Genomic DNA, 27267 nt, shown 5'->3' on the forward strand with positions numbered 1-27267 from the left:
TAAAATGAAGCCTACACCAACAAATTTTTCATTTATGTCACGCACTTAGAAATTTTGAGGAAATATAGTATGCACCTTGGACATCAAGGATGAAAATATACATACCATATCTCTGGAGATACATTCCCATATACCAATGAGAAAACTACATCCATTCGTCAGCAGCTGACAGAGTATTTTATAAACATAATATGCAAACTAAAGGAGAGTCGTACCAATGATATATACTTCCCCACTCAAACCATTGTCAGAAGCTTTATGGATTGTGATGATGTCAAATAGCAGACTAACTTGTACAAATGACTGTACCCCTAACATCCTACATAAGGGTTGAGAGCATGATTATTAGATGTCTTCTTAGGCGTAAATTGTACATGGTTCCTCCATAATTGGCTCTTTCATCTAAGAAATAAACAGTAATGTCTATTTAAGAATTAACTTGAATGCAATAACTTTGCTCCAAATTCCCCCAACATTACAACTTGGTGTAAGCCAGACTAGTGAACTTATGTTCATGGTTTACGGTCCAGCGGCAGCATTCATCAATTTCCTATATGACATGAATTTTCCAATTTCCTTTAGGACCTGTACATCAGAAATAGCATTAGATTCACGTCTTACTGATCTCCTTTAGAGCATGTCCATTTAAAACAGTATTAGATCCACCCCTGCAAAATATTAACCTAGAACCCATCTCATAAAAGGGCAGCACCTAATCCAAGATCACAAAGGACGGGCGTCAAATTAAGCAGAATAAAAAATTCAAGCAAACTGAAAATCTGATATTAAAAGAGACTTTTTCATAATTAGGAATTCGAAGGAAACTTTGTAGATATATTTATCAGATTTTATTATCAATGTCAAATGCTCAGATTTATGCCGTTGAGGTGTATGAATCATGTGTTTGGATTCACACATTTGAATATATATGTGCTTGCCTCATTTTGTATTTCGACGTTGTATCATATTTTTTGATGATGTTCATATGAATTGCTATCAAGGTGCATGTATTTTGTATATAGATTTACATGTAAGGATTTTATATGTTGGTATTTATGATCAATGGATTCAACATTTTGATTATTATTATGCATCTGTATATCTAAATTATGCCAGTGTTAGATGATTTTATGTAGATATATATTTTGATATCATCTCGTAAGTAGATAATTGTACTGTGCTTCAGCTATTATGTATTGGACAAGTACGTTTGATGTTTCCATCAGTGTACAAGTGCAGGTTATTCCCAATAGTGATTAACTGGAGACCGTCAGCTTGGGTAAACGTGTTGTTTTACATCTCCCATCTCCCTCAAAGTCAAGCCACAAAATTTCTGTGTAGTTCTGTGAGCCTAAATCCAAATCAGTTGATTTGCATTCCCGAGTCATGTGTAAACCTTTATGTGTGTTTATGTGTTGCTCAATTCCTATAAATCATTTTGTTTAATTACTTTCCATGATTTGCCTGACTCCTACAATTTAATTTATTTAATTATTTTCTTTGGATTGTTGTGTTAGCAAAACAAATATCTGCTAGTAACTAGTAATGAATTAAATCATAATTTCGGGTGTTTCAATATTTATAATTAATTTCGTCTTGTGATTTAATGAACCTATGTTTTCGTCAGAAGGTTGTATTAATTATTTTTGCAAAAAGTGAATGTTTTGCCTTGTGTCAGCATCAGTTTATTTAACTAGATTAATCATGTGCTATTAAAAAATTGCAAAAGTTATTTTAATCAAATAATTATCACTATTGATTTCAAACGGATAAGCGCCTTTTGGAAACTAATTTGGAAACTTGGGCATGGGACTTAAACTTGGAGTTATTCTGTGTGGATCTGCCTCTTCTTCATAGAGATTTCTCCTATTTTCTTGTGGTGTGTTTGGTGGAAGGTAAGGGTTCATCTTCCCCTCTTCGTGATCAATTTCATGGTGTTTAGGCCATGCCCACCTTAAGTGGATGCACTGGCTTTCCATTTTGTAGGAAAGATTTATCGAGTAGATTGTTGAATTGGTTGGAAAAAAGTTTTCAAAAGGGTTTTGGATTTTGGAAATCCCAATTTGAAAATTTGGTAAAAATTTGCATTGAAAACCTTTAAGTTGAAAATAGGCCTACATGTGCTTTGATTATGAAAATGGGAAAAGTAGGTCTTGAGGGGACTTGAAACCTTGTACAACAGATTTTAAAAGGACCTGAAACCCTCAGATTCTGCAGGGATCCGAAACCCACTTACAGAACACTGCAACAAGATAGAGCACATACAACCTTATGAAAAATGGAATGTTGAATTGTGAATGAAATGTGTTATGTGGGAATATGGTTTATTATGAAAATGCAGAGTAGCCAGATATGCCTTTGCCCCTCGGTCATGCGTATCCCTGTATCCGATATTGATACAGATATGACACGATGCAGATACACATGGGATACTGTACCCAGACGTGCCCAAAAAACGTTGATTTTCCAACTGTGCCGGATACTATATGATTTAATTTTTTCTTAATTTGACATAAATCTTCCTAAACTTAATTTTTTTTAAAATTCAGTCATGCAATTTTTTTTTTGGTATACACAAAACCTACACCAAATGAGGAAGACAAATAAAATGTTTTTCTATTTCAACAATCCATTTTTTGCATATTGTAAATTGTTAAATCAATTTAAAATTATTTAGGTAGCAGTTATGTGTCTATATTGCTTTTGAAGTAATGCAAATCTCCTCTAATAACTTAGAACATCGTGTTGAATATATGTGTATGTGTTTTTTTATGAATGTTGTATCCAGCTGTATTCATATTGGAGATCTTAAAAAATGGTCGTATCTATATCCGATACCGTATCCATACCTATATCTGTATCCATGTCCATGCAACTTTGTGAAAGTAGGATGGAAAAATCAAGTGGTCTTATGTATACCTTGAAACCTTGTTCTTCATGTTATGTGATCACATGCTTTTGTTTATTGAGCCATAGGAGTTGCCGAATGTAGGCTAGAATGAAGAGGAGCCTCATGCCCAGCATCTTGTGTGTTAGCAAGAATGAGGCAAGGAGAGGATGACATAAGTTAAAAGTAAAATGAATGGGAGTTAACATTTACACATTAATGTAAGGCAAGCATGAGACACGTTTGTATGCCCATGAGGATATGTGATAAGGACCACAAACATCAAACAAGATGCTTAGTCATTTTTAAGACCACGAATCTCAGGACAGACTTGCATATTGATGCTAGGGTTGTTGAGGACCTCCATGTGATGGGCGCATATTCATCTATTTCCATGTGGTTGACATACAAGATAACACTCCATTGCTAGTACTTAGGAAAGCCCTCTCTTCCTTTTTTGTACTTAATATGGCATGTCTAATAGGTGCTTGTGACCTCTTGCATATGTTGATTGGTGTGTTCTTAGAGCTATTAGATTTCCACAATCCATTCAAATAATGTATGCAGTTTCTGGATTTGATTTTGTTAAAAAAAATTTACCATCAATGCTTCGAATCACACTCTGTGATTCATCATCAGGATGCGAGAGAGCTCAAGGAGTTGAAAAATAGATAGTTGCAGACCAAAGTTTCAATTTAAAGGAGGACCAAGGGACAACAAAAGACCAATCTTGTGTATGGATGGACCTTGTGCCCTATATGATGTTTCATGTGCATGCTTGATGGTGTTAGCTGATCTCCTCATGCATGTCGAGAGCTGAGGGATGAGAGAGATGTTAATATGTATGTGATATGACTGACCTGATCCCCTATTCATTTAACCTCGATCCTATCACCAGATTGATTCGATGGGATGAATAAAGGCAAATCTTCTCACCTGTAAGGGCTCGAGAAACCCTCTACTATTTTAAGGGCCTCCCACCCACCCCTAGGGACCCACCCAACATAACTATCGAGTCCCTCCTACAATATTAGCTTCCCACCCACCTTGCATAGGAACTATGATTCCCTCCCAAACCCGGCCCAAAAAGCTAGATAGAGGGGTCATTCTAGCAGGTAGATTATTAGGAACAAAGATTAGGGTGTTCATAAGGAGCAATAGTTCCTTAGGGTTAGTCGCATATTCTAGCAACTATCGAGTGTTGACTGGGGGGCTAGTAGGTTTATTAATGAACGCATCCTAATTTAGAATAGTAGAGCATTGATTAATGGCAGCCCCTACCATTCTATAGGTAGTCGGTAAGAGCCGTAGTGGGGATTATAGTTGCTTTATCACCCTATAGAATAATTAAGCCGATTCATCGGCATCTACCTCTACCTAATTAATTAACCTACTAAAATCCCCCATATAATTGTAGGGTTGGCTGCTTACTCTAGCAGGCTAATTAATCAGCCCTATTGTTCTAAGGATAAGCTTGCTCCCCTCTACTACTCAAAGGGCTCTATGGTGGTTCTAGAATCTTGACTAGGGGGCATGGGTTTAGGAGGGAATCATAGTTCCTATGTAGGGTGGGTGGGAAGCTAATATTGTGAGAGGGACTCGATATATGTTGGATGGGCCCCTGGGGGTGGGTGGGAGGCCCTTGAAATAGTAGGGGGTTTCTCGGGCCCCTACGAGCAAGAAGATTTGCCTTTATTCATCCCACCGAATCGATCTGATGATAGGATCAAGGTTGAATTAGCACGGTATCGGGTCAGTCATATCACATACTTATTAACATCTCTCTCATCCCTCGGCTCTCGGCTTCTGGTGTGTTCTTCCCAATCTTGTGTATGGATGGACCTTGTGCCTCGTATGATTTTTCATGTGCATGCTTGATGGTGTTAGATGATCTCCTCATGCATGCCTAGTGTAATAATGTTATGTATTTGACATGTGTTCACAATGAATGATAATTATATACTAATGCATACTTGCTTGATGAACCTTTGTGAAGCTTATGTTTGAGACCTAAAATTTGTGTGCTTGTTGAACCCCACGTTTGATATGAGAGTGTTGGACTACTTGAATTGGTTGTCTCCCAAGTCACAAGGGTGGGCCTAAGGGTTCCACATGGTTGTGCAGCATTGAACCACCATTGGGGACTCGTGGATTGTTTGGAGCAGATTGGAGAGCATGAATGCACAACATTGTCTCTCTTTATAGTATCATTTTCATGTCATGCTTCTAGGAAAAATTGTGTATAAAGTTACGACCTTTGATGTCCTCACATGTAAAATTGTATATTATTGATGGACAAGAGTGTACTGTACAATATTCTACCATGAATGTGATGGAAACTCTAACACTCATTTTCAGTGTAACCAACCTTGAAGTTACAATGTGTATGGTTGCACTAAGTGGGTTTATCATGATTGGATCGCCTTAGAAAATGTGAATCATAACTTTGTTATATTTGTCTCTTGGAGCTAATCTTGTCATAATAGCTTCATTGGGGGATTTACTCCTCTTCTAATACATATGCTTGATGCCATGATGTTGTAACACTTCCATATCTCTCTCACTCGTTCCCTTGTGAACTTTGCAGTTTTCTTGTTGACTTGTTCTTGAGAAAGGAGAGTTTTGTCGCAAGGCTTAACCAACATTTTAAGGGCATTTGAGAACCCCATGCTTGGCTAATGTGGGGCCCACATGTGCATGAGTACTTGGTCCAGACCATTTTTGCATAGAACAAAAAAATGAGATAGGTATGCCTCATCACTTGAAAAATTAGAGCTCATTGTTCCTACTTTGAAAATTGCTCATCGGACCTCAAAGTCAAATTTCAAGCTTGCAAGAGTCTATCTTGAGGTTTTTCATGACTAGCAGGTGCTTTTTGGAGCCAAAATCCAATATGCATGCTATAGTTTAGACCCCAAAGGAATTTGGACTCACATTGAAGTTTTGCATGATGATCAAACTCCAATGTCCAAAGTGCTCCATGAGGATTGGGCAGTGAAGTCCAAGGCTGTCATCTAGTGCAATCAGCGTTGGTCTTGAAGATTCCAAGCTACAATTTATGGCTTGGACTCCTTCATCTGAACTACAAATTGTAGGTTGGACTCCTAAGTTTGAGGTCCTACAATTTTGGCCCAAATGTCCGAGTGGGCTATGTAGATTGCGAGTTGTAAGTTAAGTGCCTAAGTCCAAGCTAGCACAGACTGCAAATTGGTGCAAATTGGTCCCTGAAATCCAAACCAGTGTAGACTGATCTTCATCTTCCCAAATCCCAAGGTGCCTGGGAAGTGATTCATTGATTAAGGTGTAGGGGTTTGTCGTTTGGCAAAAGAGGCCCAATCTTCCTCCAGATCTGTTTGCTTGAGTTAGTCATGATGTTTAGGCTATTGTGTGGTATGTCTTCTACTTGTGTTGCCATCCTACTGTATTGATGTGTATGTCAGGGGTGTAGTAGCGTTGTCATGACACCTTGCACATGTAGAGGTATAACGTGACATGTTTAGTGTCACATTTATATCATGAAAAATTTGTTAGTCCAGTTTTTTCTTCGGTAATTTCTTAAGTAAAAAATTGGGACAGTAAAAGTTCAAAATGAGTCTAGATAATCAAATGCACTGGAATTTTCTAATTAAGATGCAAATTATTTGTAAAATGAATACATATTGATTTGGTAAATGTTGTCACTTATATCTTGATTCTTGCACATAGTGGAAACTAATCTTTTTTTGTTTAATGTACATGCAGACATATGCCAAGCTCAATTATCCCAATTTTTATAGCAGGTCTGATAACTTTTGAATCTTTGATTACACAACCTATATTTCTGATGATCAATTTGCAGATCTATAATGCTTTGTAAGAAAGAGATCAGAAATTTAATAAAGATTAAATAAAGCCTTTTAAGTTTTTAACAGAATTAGTTTATCCAAGTATGAGCTTGTAAGTTTTCTAGCTAAAAAATTGTGCTTAAACTTTTAATTGGACAAAACTCATGTTCCATAAAAGAACCCACTTCTTCCATAAACAAAATAAAGGATTTCAATATTTAAAAATCAACATTCGTAGGTGAGTTTTAGTGTTGTATAGCTCTTCACAAAAGTCCAAGTTAATGAGGCCACTGAGATCATAGGAAGGATGAACTTGTAAAGAACCACAAAATCTGGTACATCATGTTTAAGGCCAGATGATTAAAATTTCAAGGAACAGATATATGGGCAAAACAAGAGACTTGAAGTTTAAGGCGAAGGAACAGATCATAAAAAAGATGGTCTTGTAAAGAACCACAAAATCTGGTACATCATTTTTAAGGCCAAATGATCAATATTTCAAGGAACAGATATATGGGCAAAGCAAGAGACTCCAAGTTGATGTGCATGTCAGGTGTGTAGAAGCATTATGTTATGACACCTTGCACACGTAGAGGTATAATGTGCAATGTTTAGTGTCGCATTTATGATTTATATCATGAAAATTTGTTAGTCCAGTATTTTCTTTGGAAATGTCTTTCAAAAGCTTGGGACAGTACAAGTTCAAAATGAGTCTAGATAATCAAATGCACTCAAATTTTCTAATTACAATGCATATAATTTGTGAAATGAATATGTAAGTTTCACTTATATCTCGAATCTTACATATACTGGAAACTAATCTTTTTTTGTTTAATGTACATGCAGACATATGCCAAGCTCAATTATCCCAATTTTTATAGCAGGTCTGATAGCTTTTGATTACACAACCTATATTTCTGATGATCAATTTGCAGATCTATAATACTGTGTAAGAGAGAGATCAGAAATTTAATAAAGATTAAATAAAGCCCTTTAACAGAATTAGGTTATCCAAATATGAGCTTGTAAGTTTTCTAGCCAAGTGATTGTGCTTAAACTTTTAATTGGACAAAACTCGTGTTCCATAAGAGAACCCACTTCTTCCATAAACAAAATAAAGGATTTCAATATGAAAAAATCCAGATTCATAGGTGAGTTTTGGTGTTGCGTTGCTCTTCACAAAGATCCAAGTTAATGAGGCCATTGAGATCATAGCTTATGACTGATAAAGAACCACAAAATCGGGTAAATCATGTTTAAGGCCAAATGATTAAAATTTCAAGAAACAGATATATGGGCAAAACAAGAGACTCCAATACATCCTAAGATTGCTTGATGTAAAGACACCTGTAATTCATAATGAGGGTCACAATGAATTTAGAGGGGCTTACAATTGTACACCTCAAAACAGTGTGAGGCATATGGAAAATACATTCTCATTGAAGGTTTGCATCAGGGGGTCTCATATACTAAATTAGTGTCTCTCTTAGAGGTGATATGCAAAAATAGCTTTACATTTAGCATAGCATGGGTATGTCCCAAAAAACTATCTTTACCTTAAAAATAACCATAACAAAAAAATGATAGAAGGCATGAAAATGGAAAAAGAAAATCAAAGGAAAAACATCCTGCGAAATGTCATGTGACTATATTTTAAAGTGTTTAAAATAAAAAACTATCTTTACCTTTAAAATAAACATAACAAAAAAATGATAAAAGGCATGAAAATAGATAAAGAAAATCAAAGGGAAAACATCATGAGAAATGTCATGTGACTATATTTTTAAGTGTTAGTCTAATTTAAATATTAAATATAAACTAAAAACATTCTATTAATGTCAGCGAATGCATACATACCTCAATTGCAATAATTGTTGGAGTGAGGGGAGAGACATCCTCGTGACCATGTTCTAATGCAATTTCTGGCGACAACAATGATTTGTTTCTATTATTCTCTTTAAAATTTTAAATTAATGAAATCATGTTCTATGCAAAACCAAAATAATTAAATTTAAGGAAAAAAAGCTTTTGAGGGAATAGAAATATTAAACAATATGGAACCCAAGAATGTGAATAATGTGCATGAGTGAATAATGTGCATTGTCATCTTGAAATCAGGTTTAAAATGAACTGTAAGAGATGCAGAAATATACTTTGAAGTGACACTTTTACATCAGAATTTCCATATGCTTCAGCTCTATCCTCATAAAGTTTAGTGAGCCTTGTTAAAGCCTGCAAAACCCAACACATACACGAATGTAACAATTGTTTCTGACATAACATCCATCAAATAAATAAAACAAATGATGCATTGCATACAGCTCCCTTTCATATGGTATGAACTGGAATTTTATGGACCATAAGTTGCTTAATGCACTCGTGCAAAGGACCAGGACTCATTCTATAACCATTTGGACATGCATCATAGTGCATACAGGATACAAGAAATATACTTAATCTTTAACTGGAAGTTTGTCTATTCCATTTGAAACAAAAATGCAAGCTTCAATTAAGAATATGATGTCACAAGCTCCAATTTTAATCAGCTCTGCACAAAATCAATCTAATTTGTTGTCTCTCGTCTTGACAGCATAACCTATCACTAGTAACATACTTGAGTCTACCTCTTAATGAGGAGTCAGATTGAAAATTCAATATTCTCATGGAAATAAATGTCCAACATTTCCAAAGACTTCTTTGTGGCTTTGGAAAAACTCAAAAAGAAAAATTAGGGTTGTTGAAGACTACACAATTGTGATCTTCAAGTTATTATTTCGGTATGATGCCTCCCTACTCAAAATGCCAGTACGAAAATTTCTTTATATATCAGTGGATTAAAAGCTAGTACCAAGATGGTTCAACAATCCGTGAAGCCTTCTAGTTCTACCTTTGATAAGGAAAAATTTCTACCTAGGGAAATGGTTTATGGAAATAATACATGAAAATCATGGATGAAAACAAAGTGAAGGAGAAATAAAAAGGGGAATCATGGAGTCTAAGCATGTGTCAATCTTATGAAAACTGAAGGCAAAGATCATGTAGCTTTTTGTCCTTCCAATGAATATAAATATGTTTTTACTTTTTCCTGACCATTCTAATTTTCTTGATAGCTTAATGCCAAATGCTAAAATATCCAATCAATAAGCACATCATTGAACCACTTAGAATTTTAAAAACCTTTAACCTGCATTTAGTGCTCGTCGCATGTACTCAAATCATTTTGAACATGTTTAAGTGTTTGAATATATGGTTCTAATCACAAGTCCTTTTTTTAGCACCTGTCACCTTTTCAATGAGTTAGTATGGGAGTTCCAGATTTTTATTAACAAGGAATTGATGAAGCAATCATTCAGTCTTTTCAAAGATAGACTTGAGATCCTGAAGCCATAAAATTGGAGTCAGATAGGAAAATATACTTGCAGCCTCTCAAGAATGTGAACTCGATTCTATTCCTTATTTAGACAAATTATCCTTGCACATTATAATGATACTTTACTGTGTAAAACAAACACAGAGTTGTTTAGAGTTTTATAGGTAGCCTTCAGATTTAGTACAGATAATTAGCTGTTTGTAAAATCATCCAATTGTAATAGATTAATTAGACACCTCATCTCTTCTTCTGGAGTAAATGTGGACCCAAGGAAAAAACACAGTCTGGCAGGCATAGAATTCTTAAGCATGAAACAGATTCCTTCGGTTAGCTCACCTTTACCCAAGATATGGGACTGCCTGCTCTAGCAATATATAATGCTAACTGTAAGTTGAAGAATAAATTATAATCCTTTTCATTGTGGCAAGGCAGCCAAATAGTGCTTCATAAAATGATACATGTAATGACTACCATGCCATTGCTTGTTTAAATGTGACATTAGAAATATTCCCTTGGCACATGACACGTGTGTATTGGATTGTCCTTGTACAATGCCACTGATCAATGGTATATGCAGTAAAAATCTGAATAAGAATGAAAAAGAACACCTATATGAAGTTTGGGAAAATATTTTCTTGAAAATTGAGTGGATTCTTAGGAGGCTTGTCATGCCTCCGCCAAGCTAAGGATTTTTCAAGAAAATATTCTCCCAGCCTATTTTACCTACATTAAAAAAAGTTAAAATATTCTCCTGTTTTAAAATTAATAAAAAAATAAAAAACCTATTTTACTATAGTCATGGATATAAACAAGCCAGTATACCTAAACAAAGACAAATAAAATGTCATCGCAAACCCGTAAGAAAGAAAAATGTCATTGCAAAGGGAAATGGAAGAGGAAAGGGCATGATCAGAAATGGAAATCAAAGGGCACACAAATTTTTGGCGACTAGCACAAAGAGTTCAAACCTGCAACACACCTGTTGGTGTCTGTTTTATCATCTACCAAACATTAGAATAGGATACCCGAAGATATTCTATCCTCTCCTGAAAAATCACTACTGATTCCAAGGTCTATATGTGCGAACAAGCGACTTTCGTGAAATAGCTTCTTGGGTAGTGTATGCTGAAAATCTCAAGGGGGACTTACGTTTACAACTGTCTTTCAACTGTTGGACTTAGACGGATTTAGCAATTTTAGGCTCTTTTTTTTTAGATTTTCTAGGATTTAGACTTTCAAAAGAAAAAAAGAGATAGGGTTAAGAAGGCTGATCTAATCCTACGAGTTCCGAAGACGGTATCAACTGGGTGCTCTCGGGAAACCAAACTTTGCTTCGCCACACTAGGGACAACTACACAAAGCAGGTGCAATCTTCAATGGATTGTGCTTATGATTAAGATGTTGGGATGCACAGACGATGGGCTCAGACTAACTTTGCACGGTGAAATGGAAATCATCCATTCACCAAAAGTATGAGTGGAGATACACTATCAATTAACACTTATCAAATCCTTCATTCAAATTAACAACAATGAAAGCAAATCTAGATTAATTTTAACTAAGTGTTGAGGAAATTGAAACCATGCTAATCATTCAAACAATAGGGATTACAAAGCCTTAAGAGAAAGCGCACATGCAATATATTATTCGAAAATGACCTTCACGCAACAATATGTCAAAAACCTCACACTCTCCAAATGAGAGGAGGTAGCCTTACATAGTTTTTCAAAAATCAATGAACGGCCGAGATCAAACAGTGATCAAGGGCCCAAATTTAAAGCTACAAACCCTAATTAGGGTTTCCCAAAAAATAACTACCCTCGACCAATGAGAAAATTACATTTGGGACACTTGTCCTTCTTGCTAAATATGAACCATCAATGAAAATAGAAGGTTGTTGCATTGTGAAGTGTGCCCTTCTAGAAGCTTCTGGATAAGTCAGGTTCATTAAAAATGGACATGCTAACTTGGAGCAATTTGATTGGTCGAAAGATGACGTGGCGCCACCTCAACGTGTTGGATGTCTTCCTTGAATTCTCCAATTTGCATCAAGAAATTGTCTAAGTATGGAAATTTGATTCCTTCTTGTCGCCATTTGATTCTGCTTGGGAGTTTGTCTTTTTTAATTTCTTCAGGAGATGAAATCCTTCAAGAAGTTGGAAATTTATTTAACTTTCACATATTTTCACCAAGTCTAAGAACTTTTCTTTCTTGATGCCTTGAGATTCTTTCAAGTGCCTCAAATTTGGTGAAGAAATCCCTTCGTGAAGTATTTCTCATACTTAGCCAAATTTTGGCCCTCTCTATGCTTGGACGAACCTTGCTCGTGGTCTTGTTTTCAATTCTAAATTTGGCTTGGAACTCCATTTGTGTTTTCTATGATGATCCTGCCTTCAGCTGCCAATTTATGTTGCGCGGGAGGAGGGTAAAAGCTCTAGATAACCCCTTGCAAATATGAAATGACAGGATCAAGTTGTTCAAACATTCATTATGATCATGCCCTCCTTCTTGATACCCTGAAATTTGGAGAAGAATTTCTCCATGCCTCCATCATAATTGAGGAAATTGGAATTTTCTTTGTGAAACATTTCCCATACTAATTTGGCTTTCTTCACGCTTGAATGAACCTTGCCCGTGAACTTGTCCTCAATCCTCCATTTGGCTTGAAACTCCAGCTGCGATCTCTATGATGATCCCACTTCTATTTCCTCCTACGACCTGTAAAACCAAAGGAAAATAAGTTAAAAATCTATCTTGGATTAAAGAAAATCGAGGCTGCGAATGGCTACGTGTTTGGAGATTTTATTTCATTTTCATATTTAGCCATGAGAATAGGATTTTCACATGTAAATTCTACAACCTGCAAGATAACTCTGAAATTTGCTCTTAATTTGCTCAGAAAGTTCGAACTTTTGTTGTGTAATATTGAAAGGAGGAATGTCTTATTTGTATTAGAGTTGGTTTTCACAATTAGAAACACGCAAATATCCTTCCAATTCATGTTTCTAAATCAGCTTCGGTCCTGAATATTCATGGAGGAAGTTTCTAATTTAGACTTTAGTTGGCTTGTCATCTCTTCAAGTTCGAAAATCTTCTTTTTGGTTTACAAAGTGCAAGTTTCTAAATTGATTCTGAGTTCTGATTCGAACTGAATCCTCAAGATTACATCCTTAAAAAAATTTCTATATTGGCTACAAGTTCGAATTCTTTGTCAATCTTCCAATATTTCCTCTTAGAAAACTTTCTATTTTGGATTTTAAGTTCGAATTGTTTCTCAATCTGCACTATATCTTCTTCCGTAACTTTCTAAATCAGTTAGCAATGACTTATTTTCGAACTTGTTGTTGACTTTGTTTGACTTCCAAGAGTAGGGCAGGGTTTTCATCTTCCATCTTGATGCTTGGGCGGAGTTTTCAGGTGCCTCTATCATCATGTCGGAGTTTGCTTGCCTTAAACTTCTTCCTTTCCATCCATAAGGTAGACTTTGGCTACTCTCCATCATAGGGCGGACTTTTGATGACCTTCCATGAGGGCGGAGTTTTGAATGGCATGACCAAGGGCAGAGTTTTAGAGCATCTTCTAAGGCGGAGTTTAGAGCTCTCTCTTCAAGGCGGACTTTAGGCACCTCTCAATCCTCTTCAAGGCAGACTTTAGGGTGACCTTAACCAAGGCGGACTTTGGGACTCTCCATCATAGGGCGGAGTTTTTAGATGACATGGCTATCTTCCTACCTTGGCTAGGCGGAGTTTAAAGACATCACCAAGGGGCAGACTTTTGAAGGCTCTTTCCATGGGCGGACTTTTGACTACCTCAACACATGGCGGAGTTTGGTGTTCCCTCCAACATGGCAGACTTTCTTCACTTCTCATGAGGGCGGACTTTTGAGCCTCCAACTTCATGGCGGACTTTTGGGAGATCACCATGCATCATCACCTTGGGTGGAGTTTGGAGACTCTTCATCAAGAGGACAAGCTTTTGGTGCATCTCCTAGGGCGGACTTTTGAAGGTCTTCCTTGGGCAGAGTTTTATGCTCCCTCTTCATAGCCTCTCCAACATACATGGTGGACTTTTGATGCACCTCAACACATGGCAAAGTTTGGAAGGCATTCTCCTTGGGCGGACTTTTGATACATCTCTTACCTTGATCATGGTTGGGCGGACTTTTGACTACCTTTACATGGCGAACTTTAGGCATTATCCATGATAGGGCGGAGTTTTGGGCTTACTTTTCAAGGCGGACTTTGGAGGGACAACCTCTAAGGCGGAGTTTAGGAAGGTCTCCAACATGGCGGACTAGGAAGGCTTCTCAAGGCATGGCGGACTTTAGGAAGGCTTCCCAAGGCATGGCGGACTTCAGAGTGACCTCAACCAAGGCGGACTTTCATACTCCCTCTTCAAGGCGGACTTTTGATGGTCCCTCTTCATGTTCTCTTTACCAAGGCGGACTTTAGGAAGGTCTCCTTGAGCAGACCTTAGGCACCTCTCCAACATGGCGGACTTTAGGAAGGCTTCTCAAGGCGCACTTTGATGCTACCTCCATTGCTACCATCTTGGGCGGAGTTTTATCACTTGCCATAACACTCAACATCATCCATTCGCTAGACTTAGAAAAAAAATTTGGAAAATTTCAAAATTTCACAATTTAACCAAATTTAACCAAGATTAACTTGAAATTTGAAATCCATACTTAAGCAAACCATCTAAAGCATCATGACCCCTAAAATGTAGGAAACTGGCTTTTTAGGTCAAAACTTGGAAATTTTGGATCACGGTCAAAGCAAGTCAGTGGTATCAGTGCAAACCCTAGGTCCCCATTCCGAAAAAGCAAAAAGCAGACATCCCTAAAAAATAGGGAAAACTTTCTAAAAATAGCCATACCAGGGATTGGGCTAAAAATGCCAAAAATGATACTTCCTAAAAAATAGGAAAAAGCAAAAAAGCAAACTATCTAAAAATAGAAAATTGTTCAAATTCGTCCAAATCAATTGTGATCTTCGTCCTTTGGCCTTTCTAGGCACTTTGACGGTGTCCTGACTCTGTTATCACTTGGCTTGCAAAAACTGACTTTCAATCTCTAAGACTCCAACCGTTCAAAACTGAGCAAGGCTTGGCAAAACTGAAGCGGAAGGCCACGAGCACTAACAAAAACCCTAGAAAGCAGGAAAAAAGGGAGGGTCCCCATTTGCAATGGGGCGATTTGTGAAAAGGTCACAACAGCACCCAAGGCTGGACTTGACCCAGACCCGAAGCCGAACCCATCTCAAACCCGGCCCCACACCCTAACGCTAGGCCATGATTCCGGTATCTTAGAGTTTAAGGTGTGAGATTGTGAATGTGTAAAGGTTCCTTTTGATTCTCAACTTCATGGCTGCTCTATATTCATAACCCAAGCTGAAATCAAGAAATTTAATCTTGGGACAGGGTGAGCTGCCACCTGTGGATGATGAGAGTCAAGCTAATATTTGAATCTGAAACTGTCCTATAAGTGCAGAGAATGCAAGCTAAGTAAAAAGATTATAACAGAAAATATATTTTAGTGGTAGGAACTCCCTATCCATGGCATCATATAAGATAATTGAAGTATCATCCAGCAATGTTCTCTACTAATTGTATGTCTCAGGACAAAGGCATATAACAGAAAATATATTTTAGCGGTAAGGACTCCCTATCCATGGCATCGTATAAGAAAAATTGAAGTATCATCCAGCAATGTTCTCAACTAATTGTATGTCTTAAAAGTATCTTAACAAGGGGGACTTGTTATGGCCACACTTAGAAGTAAATTTTAATAAGTATCTCATTGGCTTTAAGCTATGTTACCAGAATACAGGTGTTGACATGCATATGCATACAGATACAACACTTTATCAGAAAATCCCCAGATATAATATGGCATGGAGAAATCCGTAATTAATACTCACACACACACATACACAGATAGATAGATGTATATGTACATATACATACATACATATAGATAGATAGATAGATGGATGTGTATATATATGCTTATGTATATGTAATAGATATGTGTAGATAGATATATGTATGTAGCTATGCATGTATATATATGTGTGTATAACACTACATAAAAGTATTTTTTTATAAATCTCATTGAATTTAGGCTAGGTTAATAATGTAGGTATGTGCATACATACATATAGATAAACATTTTACAATGGTTAAAAAGAGTCGATATGGTAAAAGCACAAGAAGAAATTTTGCCATTACTAGCTAGGAGAAAGCACCAAACAAAGCTCGGAGGTAGAAGGGGAAAGTTCAGAAAAAGAAAGTAAATCTGAAAAAGAACAAAAGAATTTAAAGAAAAAACAGGTAAGCACTTCTGGTCAATTGATGACTAAAAACTATCTCTAAAGAAGTTGACATTATTAACAGATTAGCCTTAGACCAAAAGAAGAGCTTGAATGACCAAAAAGACATCTATCCTCAAACAGATTCTTTTAGAAGCAGATAAGCCTAAGCAGCTTGCAGAGGCAGTACCAAGAATGTACTTTGTAAATAACTGTACATAAGACTAATATGATTTCCCCAAATGCAAGTCTTATAGTATATATGAATTAGCTGACACTGGGTCATGTAGGTCTTTTGCCAAAACTGAAGGAATACCTCTTAGTTATTGGGAAGAAGTAGAGTTAATGCCCACAGGAAACTCTATAACAACAGAACCATTGAAATTACGAAGGTATGCTACAAATGTATGAATAATCATTAATGACACTAGCTTCATGGCAGATATTACTGAATTCAACTCTAAGGACTCAGATATGCTTCTAGGAAATATTTTTCTCTTAAAGCATCAGTTGTTTGTTCAAACCAGAACTTATGTTTGCTTACACCAGTCCAACCAGCAGATAAAGATCCCTACAATACCGCCTGTTGAACATAAAATAGGTTATATAACTGATGCCAAAGATTGGATGAGAGGAATACAGATCTATCACAATAACTTAATACAGCAAATGACACAAAGGAAGCAGCAAAGGGAAGAAATAATTAATCAATGCAAAATAAAAGAACCGTTTTGCCAGATTAAAGAAAGACTTGCTAAAGAATGTTGTAGTATGACTATGAACCTATTACAGTTTTGGACAATAGATCAATAAAAATGTCAAATCAACATCAAATTGGAATGCAAAGATAAAATTCCCTTTGAATCAGCATATCTTTTAAGTCCTTCAAAAGTTGTTGAAATGGATGAATATTTAAAAGTATCATTGGACGAAGATTTCATAAGACCTTGCAAGACCCCATTATATTATCCCACTTTCGTGGGCAATAAAAAGGTAGAACAAGCCCAGGGAAAGAAAAGATTTTGTATAAATTACAAGCCATTTAATTACCCCATTCAACTCCATCCCAATCTCATAAGAAGGGCATAACAATGCCAAATTTAGTGCAAGTTTGACTAAAAGTCTAGTTTTGGTACACAATGATAAAAAGGAAGATAAGTACGAAAAACCATTTTTGTGCCACAAGCTCTCTATAAGTGGAATGTTATGCCATTTGCTTTTGGTAGAGCCTCAGCCTATTTTTAGAGAAGGATGGATAATGCAATATAGCATCTAAAAAGTTTTGTGCTGCAAATATTGATAATAAATTAATATTTTCTAATTGAAAAGAAGATTATTTGCAGCAACTTGAGCAGCTTTTAGAAGCCATCAAAGCTAACAGAATGTCTGTCAAAAAAGAAGATGCCAAATGAACACAATAACATTGAATTCCTAGATTTTGATCTAAAAAAAGGCAAGGCAAGACACCAACATAGAATGGGATAATAAGTTAACATAGGTAGCAAGAGATATATACATAAAAATATCTCCAACTTCCAACACCGCGAATGCCACAAGTGGGGTATCCCTTTAGTCCTCAACACAGATTCTTCAATGGTACATGGTCAACAATGTTGAGCGCCAAGAATTTCTAGATGGAAAAAGTGGAATTTTTGGATACAAGTTTGTTACATTTTCATGAAGTAAAGAGAACTAACACATATAAAAGGAGGAGATTTTAATTGTTAAAAGACAAATTGAAAAACTTAAAATATTTCTCAAGCCCAAACATTCCGCAATCAAAATAAATGGTTAGCCAACAAGAATGTTTTAAAGAAAAAAAGCAAACAAAAGATTTAGCCCAAGGGAGAATCGTTAGATAGTACTTTGAGGTCCAGAGTTAACTTTGATATAGAATTGGTTAAAGGGGAAATGAATTCCCTTGCTAATGCTTTAACCAGAGATTTCAAAAATTTTGTGGTCATCATAATAGATCCCACAAATCCCCTTATTTGCCAATTCAGATACTAGTTATTTGTAATGTCCCCTTCCTAATTTGCCCTAAAACCACAATTGCAACAAATTAGGGTTAGGGTTACATTTTACCAAATAAATCTTTCCTCAATAATACGATCCTGAATCTGGATCCTGCAATCACAACACAAAAGACATATGCAATATATAATATATATAAAGTTAATCATTAGGGTTGGTCAAGCTACAGTATATTCATACAGCATAAACACATTGGGGGGAAAGAGACACGATGGGTCTGCCCGAAGCCATTTCTACACCAAGCCTAAGAGTGGATGTCTACCACAGCCCTCTTGCTTGGTGGCTTGTACCTGCTTTCCCCAACCATGTCTCACCTCCCTACAGTCAGTTGCCATCTTGTGGAGTTGGGCGGAGGTTGTAAGGGGTTACTTGACTCTGTAAGTGCCCGCTTTATCCTAGGCCGCAATGGTCCTTCTAGCAACAGCCTACTTACAAGCCCACTCACCACCCTTCTCCTACGTCTCAGGCTTTCCCCCGCAAGGTAAATTTCAGACAAGTATACATCTCATATATTCTATCATATAAACATATATTGAAGCATTCTCTATTATGAACGTTCAACATGCATACACATAGATATCTAACGATTATGATTAAAAGGGATATAAATGCAATAAATATAGCACAGAATGTTAGCTTTGATAACAAACAGCTGAGATCCTAAGAGATCTGCTACAATCTGATTTCTCGACTAGTATTGCTTCTTCTTTGATTGCTGTTCAATTCTGATGGAACTAACCCTTCTTGTTAATTGATCTGAATGTGTTTGTGATATTTGATGTGCTGATGTTCTTCTGTCCTTTGATGCTGATTTTCTGATCTGTGATTGATTGATGATCCTTCTACCATCCTGTCCTCCCTTCTTATACCTTTCTCCCATCACTGAAGGGATGTGTCACTTGGGATGGGTCTTTCCCTTGAAAGGTGGCATCTCCCTTTATGTCTTAATCGCTGCTCTCTTAGCTAACTGGTTGCCTTAACAAACCGTTTGGGAAACTAAGACATTATCTTAAGGAATCGCACTTGATGCTCTTCCTTAATTTCGTGGTCATCAATCCATGTCCTATCCTTAACACAGTTTTGTCACTTAATCATTTGCTGAACCAATTGCATGCAATGTCCTTCTATCCTTTCATTAAGTTCATTCAAGTTATCGCAGATGTGCATTCGCTACAGGGGGCACAACTCTATTCTATTAACCAATAGGTATGCTAACAGGTGGATCAAAATGATTAAAAAACTAACAAGGTATAGTTGGGAATATAATATAGAAAGGCATCATTTTAATATTATGGATGCTCTGGACCTTTTGGAAGCACCAATCAGCTCAGAAATGCTTCACACTTTTCATCAGACTGGTGGTTACTTAAACATAGACCAAAGATTATAATTATCTGCTCAATCGTTCTGGTAAATAGTTTTTATTTTGGTAGGTTTCCTATTAAAAATTCTACAGATGCATATGGAGCTGTATTAGATGAAGAAATAGTTGATTTCGTCAATTTAATTAAGCCAGGATTTCCTTATTAAATTATTGATGGACTGGCAGATTAATTTTGGATCCAAAGTATTACAATTTGTGCAGAATAAAGTTTTACTCACTTGATTGGGATTGGTGGGCTTGATTCATGATCAAAGATTCATGTGTCATCATCAAGCACACAGGAATAGCATGAAGATTTGAAAAGGACCAAATTTTGACAGGCATATTCCATTATTTCACATTTGGATTCCATCGGCATGATTCTGATGAAGACCACTAGAATTTGCCACTAATGTTGTAAAAAGGAAGGACCTAGGATTGTTAGTGCAGAAGGCAGTGAATCTTCCACTAGCAATGAACCTTAATTACTGTACTCTCCGTTGTTGCTGATTAGAATCATGTACAAAATTTATTTGGCTTTATGTTTCTTTATTCTGAGGCCATCGATTTAGCATCTTTTTTCTCTTCCATTGATCTTACTTTACCATCTTCTAGTAAAGGAGATCCGAGAAAAGTTGGCATTAGGACTTAAAGACTTTAGAGTTTGTGGTGTGTCAAAATCTGAGTTTAGAAAAGTCTGTAAGTTGGAGGTCTAAAGTATGCTCTTTATCTGTGCTATCTGTGATCTGGTAAAAAAGATGTAACTCCATATTGAAATTGTAATCTGCATATATTGAATTAATAAAAGTCTCTCTCTCTCTCTCTCTCTCTCTCTCTCTCTCTCTCTCTCTCTCTCTCTCTCTCTCTCTATATATATATATATATATATATATTCCTTTATGTTCCTTTATTCTGCTCAGTCATAATGGTAAATAGTTTTTATTTTGATAGGTTTTGTATTAAAAATTCTACAGATGCATAAGGAGCTGTATTAAATGAAGAAATAGTTAATTTCCTCAATTTAATTAAGCCAGGATTTCCTTATAAAATTATTAATGGATTGACAGATTAATTTTGGATCCAAAGTATTACAATTTGTGCAGAATAGAGTTCTACCCACTTGATTGGAATTGGGAGGCTTGAATCATGATCAAAGATTCCTGTGTCATCATCAAGCACAGAAGGATAGCATGAAGATTTGATAAGGACCAAATTTTGGCAGGCATATTCCATTATGTCATATTTGGATTCCATTGGCATGATTCTGATGAAGACCACTAGCATTTGCCAGTAATGTTGTAAAAAGGAAGGACCTAGGATTGTTAGTGCAGAAGGCAGTGAATCCTCCACTAGCAATAAACCTTAATTACTGTACTCTCCATTGATTTAGCATCTTTTTTCTATTCCATTGATCTTACTTTACCATCTTCTAATAAAGGAGATCAAGAAGAGTTGGCATTAGGAATTGAAGGCTTTAGAGTTTGTAGCATGTCAAAATCTGAGTTTAGAAAAGTCTGTAAGTTGAAGGTCTAAAGTATGATCTTTATCTAGATTCTATACTATCTGTGATCTGGTGAAAAAGAAGTAACTCCATATTGAAATTGTAATCTGCAAAAATTGAATTAATAAAAGCTTTTTCGTCTATCCAAATATATATATACCACTAATAAGCTTATATATGTTGCCAAGGACTAAATTAATGTGCTACTAGTCATGAAAAATCCATAAAATAATCTATCCAGGGCATATCAAAATACGGTGTTGAGAGAGAGAGAGAGAGAGAGAGAGAGATGTAATTTTTTATTGATCACATTCAATTTAAGCCATATTAGCAAAATACAAATATGAATGTGGATATATGTATTTAAGGATGAGTTTAAAATCAATCCTCTCTGTGTGCAGAAGAGGAGATTGAAGTTTTACACCTTCTAAAAGGTTTGATTGTGGACCCATGTCCAAATCTCTAGCATTTTTTCTCACTGTTGGAAAACCTTTATTGTAACTTTCTCCGTGTACATGAAACTCTGTCAAAAAGCTATTTGTTTATTTAAACATCAGCCAGCAGAGGAGATTGAAGTTTTACACCTTCTAAAAGGTTTGATTGTGGACCCATGTCCAAATCTCTAGCATTTTTTCTCACTGTTGGAAAACCTTTATTGTAACTTTCTCTGTGTACATGAAACTCTGTCGAAAAGCTATTTGTTTATTTAAACATCAGCCAGCATTACCGATAATTAGACTGCATTTGGCTCAGAACAGGTTTTGCATGTGTACATATTTTCATAAAAATTTAAGAATAGTTGATTTTGTTCCCAAATATAACTTTAGATTGCTTCAAACTTCAAACAATCAACCCTCTGCCTGTTTGAGGGCCATTTTTAATTTACTATTATACAGCCTTACAGATATTGATGGCTGTTCTAATTTTTTTAATCCACTAACAATTCCTTGCAAAAAATGAAAAAAAGAAAAAAAAAAGCTCAAATTGTTTCATCATTTTCCACATTTCAAATTAATCAACTAGTCAGAACTGGGACCAACCATCCTCAGAAGCCAATTTACAATCAATTATTAATCCTGAAAACTTTGAAACCAGAGAATTGCCCTTACTTGCTAACTAATATACATATAGGAAAAGCATTATATACAAACAGAAATCATTATTTTTAAATGCATTTGAAATAAGCATTAATTTTTAACAGTAAAAGATGACAAATCTGGTGACACATAAAAGTAAAATGAAGAAAATGAACCTCAGAATAACAATCGCCAGATGATTGACCTAAAAGAGGTCGAGAATGTGTTCCAACAGCTACAACTCGCTCAGCCAGTGCCTCCAGTGGCACATCCAACCAAACAGTAATTCCTTGCTTCATATAGCCCCTTTGAGTTTTGATCAAAATTTTGAAACAAATGAAAACTACTCATACAGTAATTCCATTATAAGAATTAGCAAAAGAAGTACTCAATATGAATATCATCAGCATAATACACTACATAGGCCTTACCAATTTTGAGGACGAACTACAGCACCACCTCCAGTAGCAACAACTAGACGATACATGGTAGATAATTGTTTCAATACTTCACTCTGTAACCAATCAGTTTAGCAAACTAATTCATTAGTATAACTTGTACATTCTTGCCAGTTCAAATTGCCAGATTTCAGAAATATGGATACCTGCAACAAAAAAGCAAGCAGAGAAAAAAAAAGTTTCTTTGTTTCTGTGAGATACTTAATTGCCTGCAAGTGCAAAGCAGTTTAACCTTGGGCTAAGAAGTTAAGGATCTTCAGGAGATTAACTCGGTGAAAACTCAAATAGCCACCAGTATAACAAACAAGGAACATAAGCACAGTACAGAACCTCCATAAATCACAGCCATAAACACCATGCAGAGCAAGGTACTCTAAGGAAGAGGAGAAACCCAAACTCTTACCTCAGAATCTCGGAAGCCCTGCTCATTGCGATCTTTAAAAATCTGGGCCACAGATGCACCACCTGCAGCCTCTTCCACCAGCCTGTCACTGTTCATAATATCAAATTGTTTAAATCACATGCAAGAATTTAAATGGTGATCATCAGAACAGTAAAAGTGTAATCAACACCAAAAGTCCTTTGGAAACCAACCTGTCAAAAAAGTAATATCCCAAGGATTCTGATATAATCTTTCCAACAGTTGTCTTTCCACTACCCATCATTCCTGAAATAGAGATATTTTTGTTTGTCAAACCCTGTTCATAGAAACAGGTTCTGAAATCTATGGCTCTAGCCTCTAGCTATTTTGCAGGAATTCTATAAATATTTTTCCGAAGAAAGGTAATCATCACTCACCCACAAGAAATATACATCTTCCTTTTAATGCTGGAATAAGAACTTCTGCCTTCTTCTGCATCAAAAATCTATCATCAGGAAATTGAAATTAAAGTTATTAAACACATTCATCTTCAAATGGTCACAGATTCTCAATCAATGATAGCACTCGTGATAGTTGAGAAAACTGCATGAAGCTGTAAAACTAGGAGCAATTCAATGTGAATATCAAAAATGTCACTAAATGTACTACTAGAAGTACCAAAATTTGTCAATATACGAAACCTCACCTTCAGTATTAATGCCTCCTCATCCCAACCAAGTTTATCTGTTTCTGCTTCAGATACTGTTTACCATATACAAATATTGTTAATGAAATAGTATAAAGAATAAGACAATACATGGATGTCTTGAGTTAAGTATAACATGTAGTGGCAAATCTAACATTGTACAAAACTTTTAAGTTAAAAAAAATTATTGAAAACAAAACTCTCAAATATGTGTTTTACATTACATATACTTTCAATTCAAATCTTCAGATGGTTAAAGACTATGATTGGACACCAGAAACTGAACAATGACCCTTAATGTTCTAAAAGTAAAAACTAATACTTAGCCGTTATGCATACTACCTCAAAAATAACACATTAAAAAGTTAAAAACTACTAAATTTCCAACAAAAAAACTAAGTAAACTTTCAATGTTTTGAAGTAAAATGAAGTGCATTTCAATTAAACATACAAATATTCTCGATTTTGAACAGAAAACTGACTGTTATAACAACATAAATACTCCTTCCTAAAAATACTTCTTCACATATTCAACAGGTTCTCGAAAAAATGGACTAAAGGTAGTACTGATCAACCAAAAAAATAGAAATAATAGATCATCCAAGTAGGAAGAGACCAAGTAAACTGTTTACTCATTATCAGGACACCCAAAAAGTAAATATCCAATAGCCTATATTGATTTGGTCAAGAACCTATGAGGATCGCATGCCCACTTATGCACCTAGCATAGATGAAAAACACAAGTTATATGAAGATCAAAGACATTAAAATCTCAGCTCTTTATACACATAAGCAACTAATCAAAACATAGATTTCTAACCCTGGGTTACTTGTGACCCTTGCTTTGAACCTTAAGAAATGCACCTGGTTTAAATTAGAAGTAAACCTGATAACTACTCTGCTAGGTGCCAAAAGGAAAAATGTCATTAAGCCCAAAAAACTAGTACCGAAAGGTCTTCGTTGATGTCACTAGCTTCCAGAAACACGCCAAATAGCTATGCTGTAAAGACAGAAGCACCTAATTCAATGGATTTCTCTGCAGTAAGTAAAAGATGCCATGCCAAAATCTAGACAAGAAAATGAAAATTCCTAAAAAATAGAATAATAAAGGTACAATTTCAGGGAAAATTTACCAGGTGAGATGTAATGAAAAATGAAGACTGCTTTAAACCCATAACGTAATAAAAAATGTTTGGGAGAAAATCCATATTCCATGTAGTGAAAAATGAACAGCATTATGAACTCAAATGCTTAAACGCTATGGGGATAGAACTTAAATTAAGAAGATGTAAAGAAACATTACTACATTCAAGACATCAACTTAAGGAGAAAGTTCTCAAGCTTTCAGTTTTCCACTGACAAATAAACTGATGCCTGAAAGCAATCCAATCATTCCTGTTTTCCCCTATGATTGTCTGGACAAGCCATCTTAGCTCAGGCCATCAACCTAAGTACACCGTCAGAATCTATATTGGCGTTTTTGCTGTGATCCAAAAGGATGTTCCCAACTCAGATGCAAACTAGGTTCTTGTTGGACTTTTCGCTATAAGCTTTCCTATATTATATGGATTTTGTGCCTAGCAAATACTGAGTACTTATCGAAGTACATACTGACTTGTCCAAGTATTAACCATTGTGGTTCATCCCTCCTCTTATTTGGTTTCATTGCTTCCCAGCGTTAATTTTAGATACTTCACATTTGATTGTAGTAACTCTCGAATAGCAATGTACCTCTCTGTCTTTGAGTCTCATTGAAATATGTTGATCGTTCATGGCCATTAATATTCTTTCTTACTTCCTCGAGATTGGCATTATCATTTACACTGAAATGTCTTTCTATTTGCTGCCATCTGTTATGATAAATTTAGATCTCCCTTGCTCTTTTGAACTAGATGGACAGATCAATTTCATCCTTTTGTTTTATATATATTGTATCAAACACGTCACAGACACAAATCAAGAAAACAAAATTAAATATACGCCAACCTCTGACACATTTCTTAATTTAAGCAAAGTATGATAAAAAGGCAAGCCAAATCCCTATTGCAAAAACTACTGTTCTTAAACCCATTGTAATCTACAAAATTTGGATAGAGTATTATCATCTTTTGTTAATGTGAAAGAGCTTACCAGCATATCCTCCATGAAAAGTGCATGAGAGGGGCTGAAATGAGGACAATCTAGCGCCCTTTGAAACTGTCTTTTTACCAGGAGCTACCACCAACTGCAGATTATAACATGTTTGTAGCTCCTGCTTTCCTTTCCTGTGCCCAGCAAACTGCACTGGTAATTTCCTCCTCTCCCTGCCTGTTGCAGCATCCTGCGAAGGGCAATAAGGATAGGACTGCAACTTCCATGAAGTACCCAGCTCAATTTTCCCCAGTTCCATGCTGACCAGGCTCATTATAGTTGCAGAGACCTATTGACCTCAAAAGGGATCGGTAAGGAAAATCCAGAACAGCCTACAACAAAATAAGTAGTTGGGCAGTCCTAAGGACCTCCAAATCACAAGATAACAAGTGATATACACACAAAATACCCTCCCAGGGCCTTGTAGGAATGGAAACAGACGTCCAACAACCCTGATTTGGGCAGCCAGTTGGACCAAAAGAAGTTTAGCTATCAATCCACGCTTCAATTCTAGGCCCCTACCAATCCAATTTTTTGAACTTAAAAATTGCAGATTTTTGCAAAAAATGGTGGGACAAATTTGGGTGCTGCTTAAAAAACTACAGGAATTTTGCTTATTCATCAATCCAGCAGGAGGAGCAAAACACCTCCAAATTTTGGCTGTAACTCGTCCACCGAATTCTTCGTGTGTGACACGTGGGATTGGGCCTCTGGGGAAGGGACCTATTAATTGGGAGATGACCCAAAACAATGCGTGTGTGTCAAAAGATAAGGGCCCCAAGTGGGTTTTTTAAGGGTATGTCCTGTTATTATGGGATGGCAAGTGAATATTGTAAGGGTATTGCGAGATTCTGTGTAAGAATGTGGAATTGGTGGCAGCTGGGGACGGGTAGAGAGTATGGGTCTTGACTTTCCGATGAGAAACGCAGCGTAGGAGGTTGGTAATCTTGTGGTGTGTTGAGGTTGGTAATCTTGTGGGAGATGGATGGTTATAAATCTATACTGTCAATTCCACGAACCTCGAGGGGCCCAACTCAACCCTCACCAACACCCTACGGTGATTTTGACGAACTATATACATTGAATATATGTCGTTATATATAGATAGATAGATAAGAGAGAGAATGGGAATTCCAGTTTGAAGGGAATGTGAATCGTCAAAATAGATAAGGTGTACAACAGAACAGATTGCAGGGCATCGAAGGAAAATTCAAGCTAGAGGTCTGAAACCAAGAGCAAACTCATG

General features: G+C 36.2%; 1 protein-coding gene across 2 annotated transcripts; it reads right to left on the bottom strand.

Moving 5' to 3' along the window:
- On the bottom strand, positions 1-27267 carry LOC131027771 (shikimate kinase 3, chloroplastic). 2 transcript variants are annotated; one of them, XM_057957855.2, is made up of 10 exons: positions 26022-27267; positions 23892-23947; positions 23623-23677; positions 23419-23491; positions 23228-23315; positions 22798-22880; positions 22543-22672; positions 8865-8943; positions 8569-8633; positions 1-585 (listed from the first exon to the last, which is right to left on the bottom strand). In XM_057957855.2, exons 1-10 carry the CDS (start codon positions 26293-26295, stop codon positions 520-522), a joined length of 969 nt encoding a protein of 322 aa, XP_057813838.1. In that variant the 5' UTR covers positions 26296-27267; the 3' UTR covers positions 1-519. The 2 variants fall into 2 exon arrangements, with proteins under 2 accessions (XP_057813838.1, XP_057813839.1); XM_057957856.2 differs by lacking the exon at positions 8569-8633.

The sequence above is a fragment of the Cryptomeria japonica genome, chromosome 5, assembly GCF_030272615.1.
Source record: "Cryptomeria japonica chromosome 5, Sugi_1.0, whole genome shotgun sequence".
NCBI classification, from domain to species: Eukaryota; Viridiplantae; Streptophyta; class Pinopsida; order Cupressales; family Cupressaceae; genus Cryptomeria; species Cryptomeria japonica.

Bases quoted from the DNA above. Each gene is read 5' to 3' on its own strand.
- LOC131027771 (XM_057957855.2), bottom strand. From the start codon at position 26,295: ATGAGCCTGGTCAGCATGGAACTGGGGAAAATTGAGCTGGGTACTTCA. The intron at 8,944-22,542 runs GTTCATTTTCTT...TGGGTTTTGCAG, and splicing joins CTGGCGATTGTTATTCTGAG to GCTTTAACAAGGCTCACTAA. The intron at 586-8,568 runs GTATGTATGCAT...TCTGATGTACAG, and splicing joins CAACAATTATTGCAATTGAG to GTCCTAAAGGAAATTGGAAA.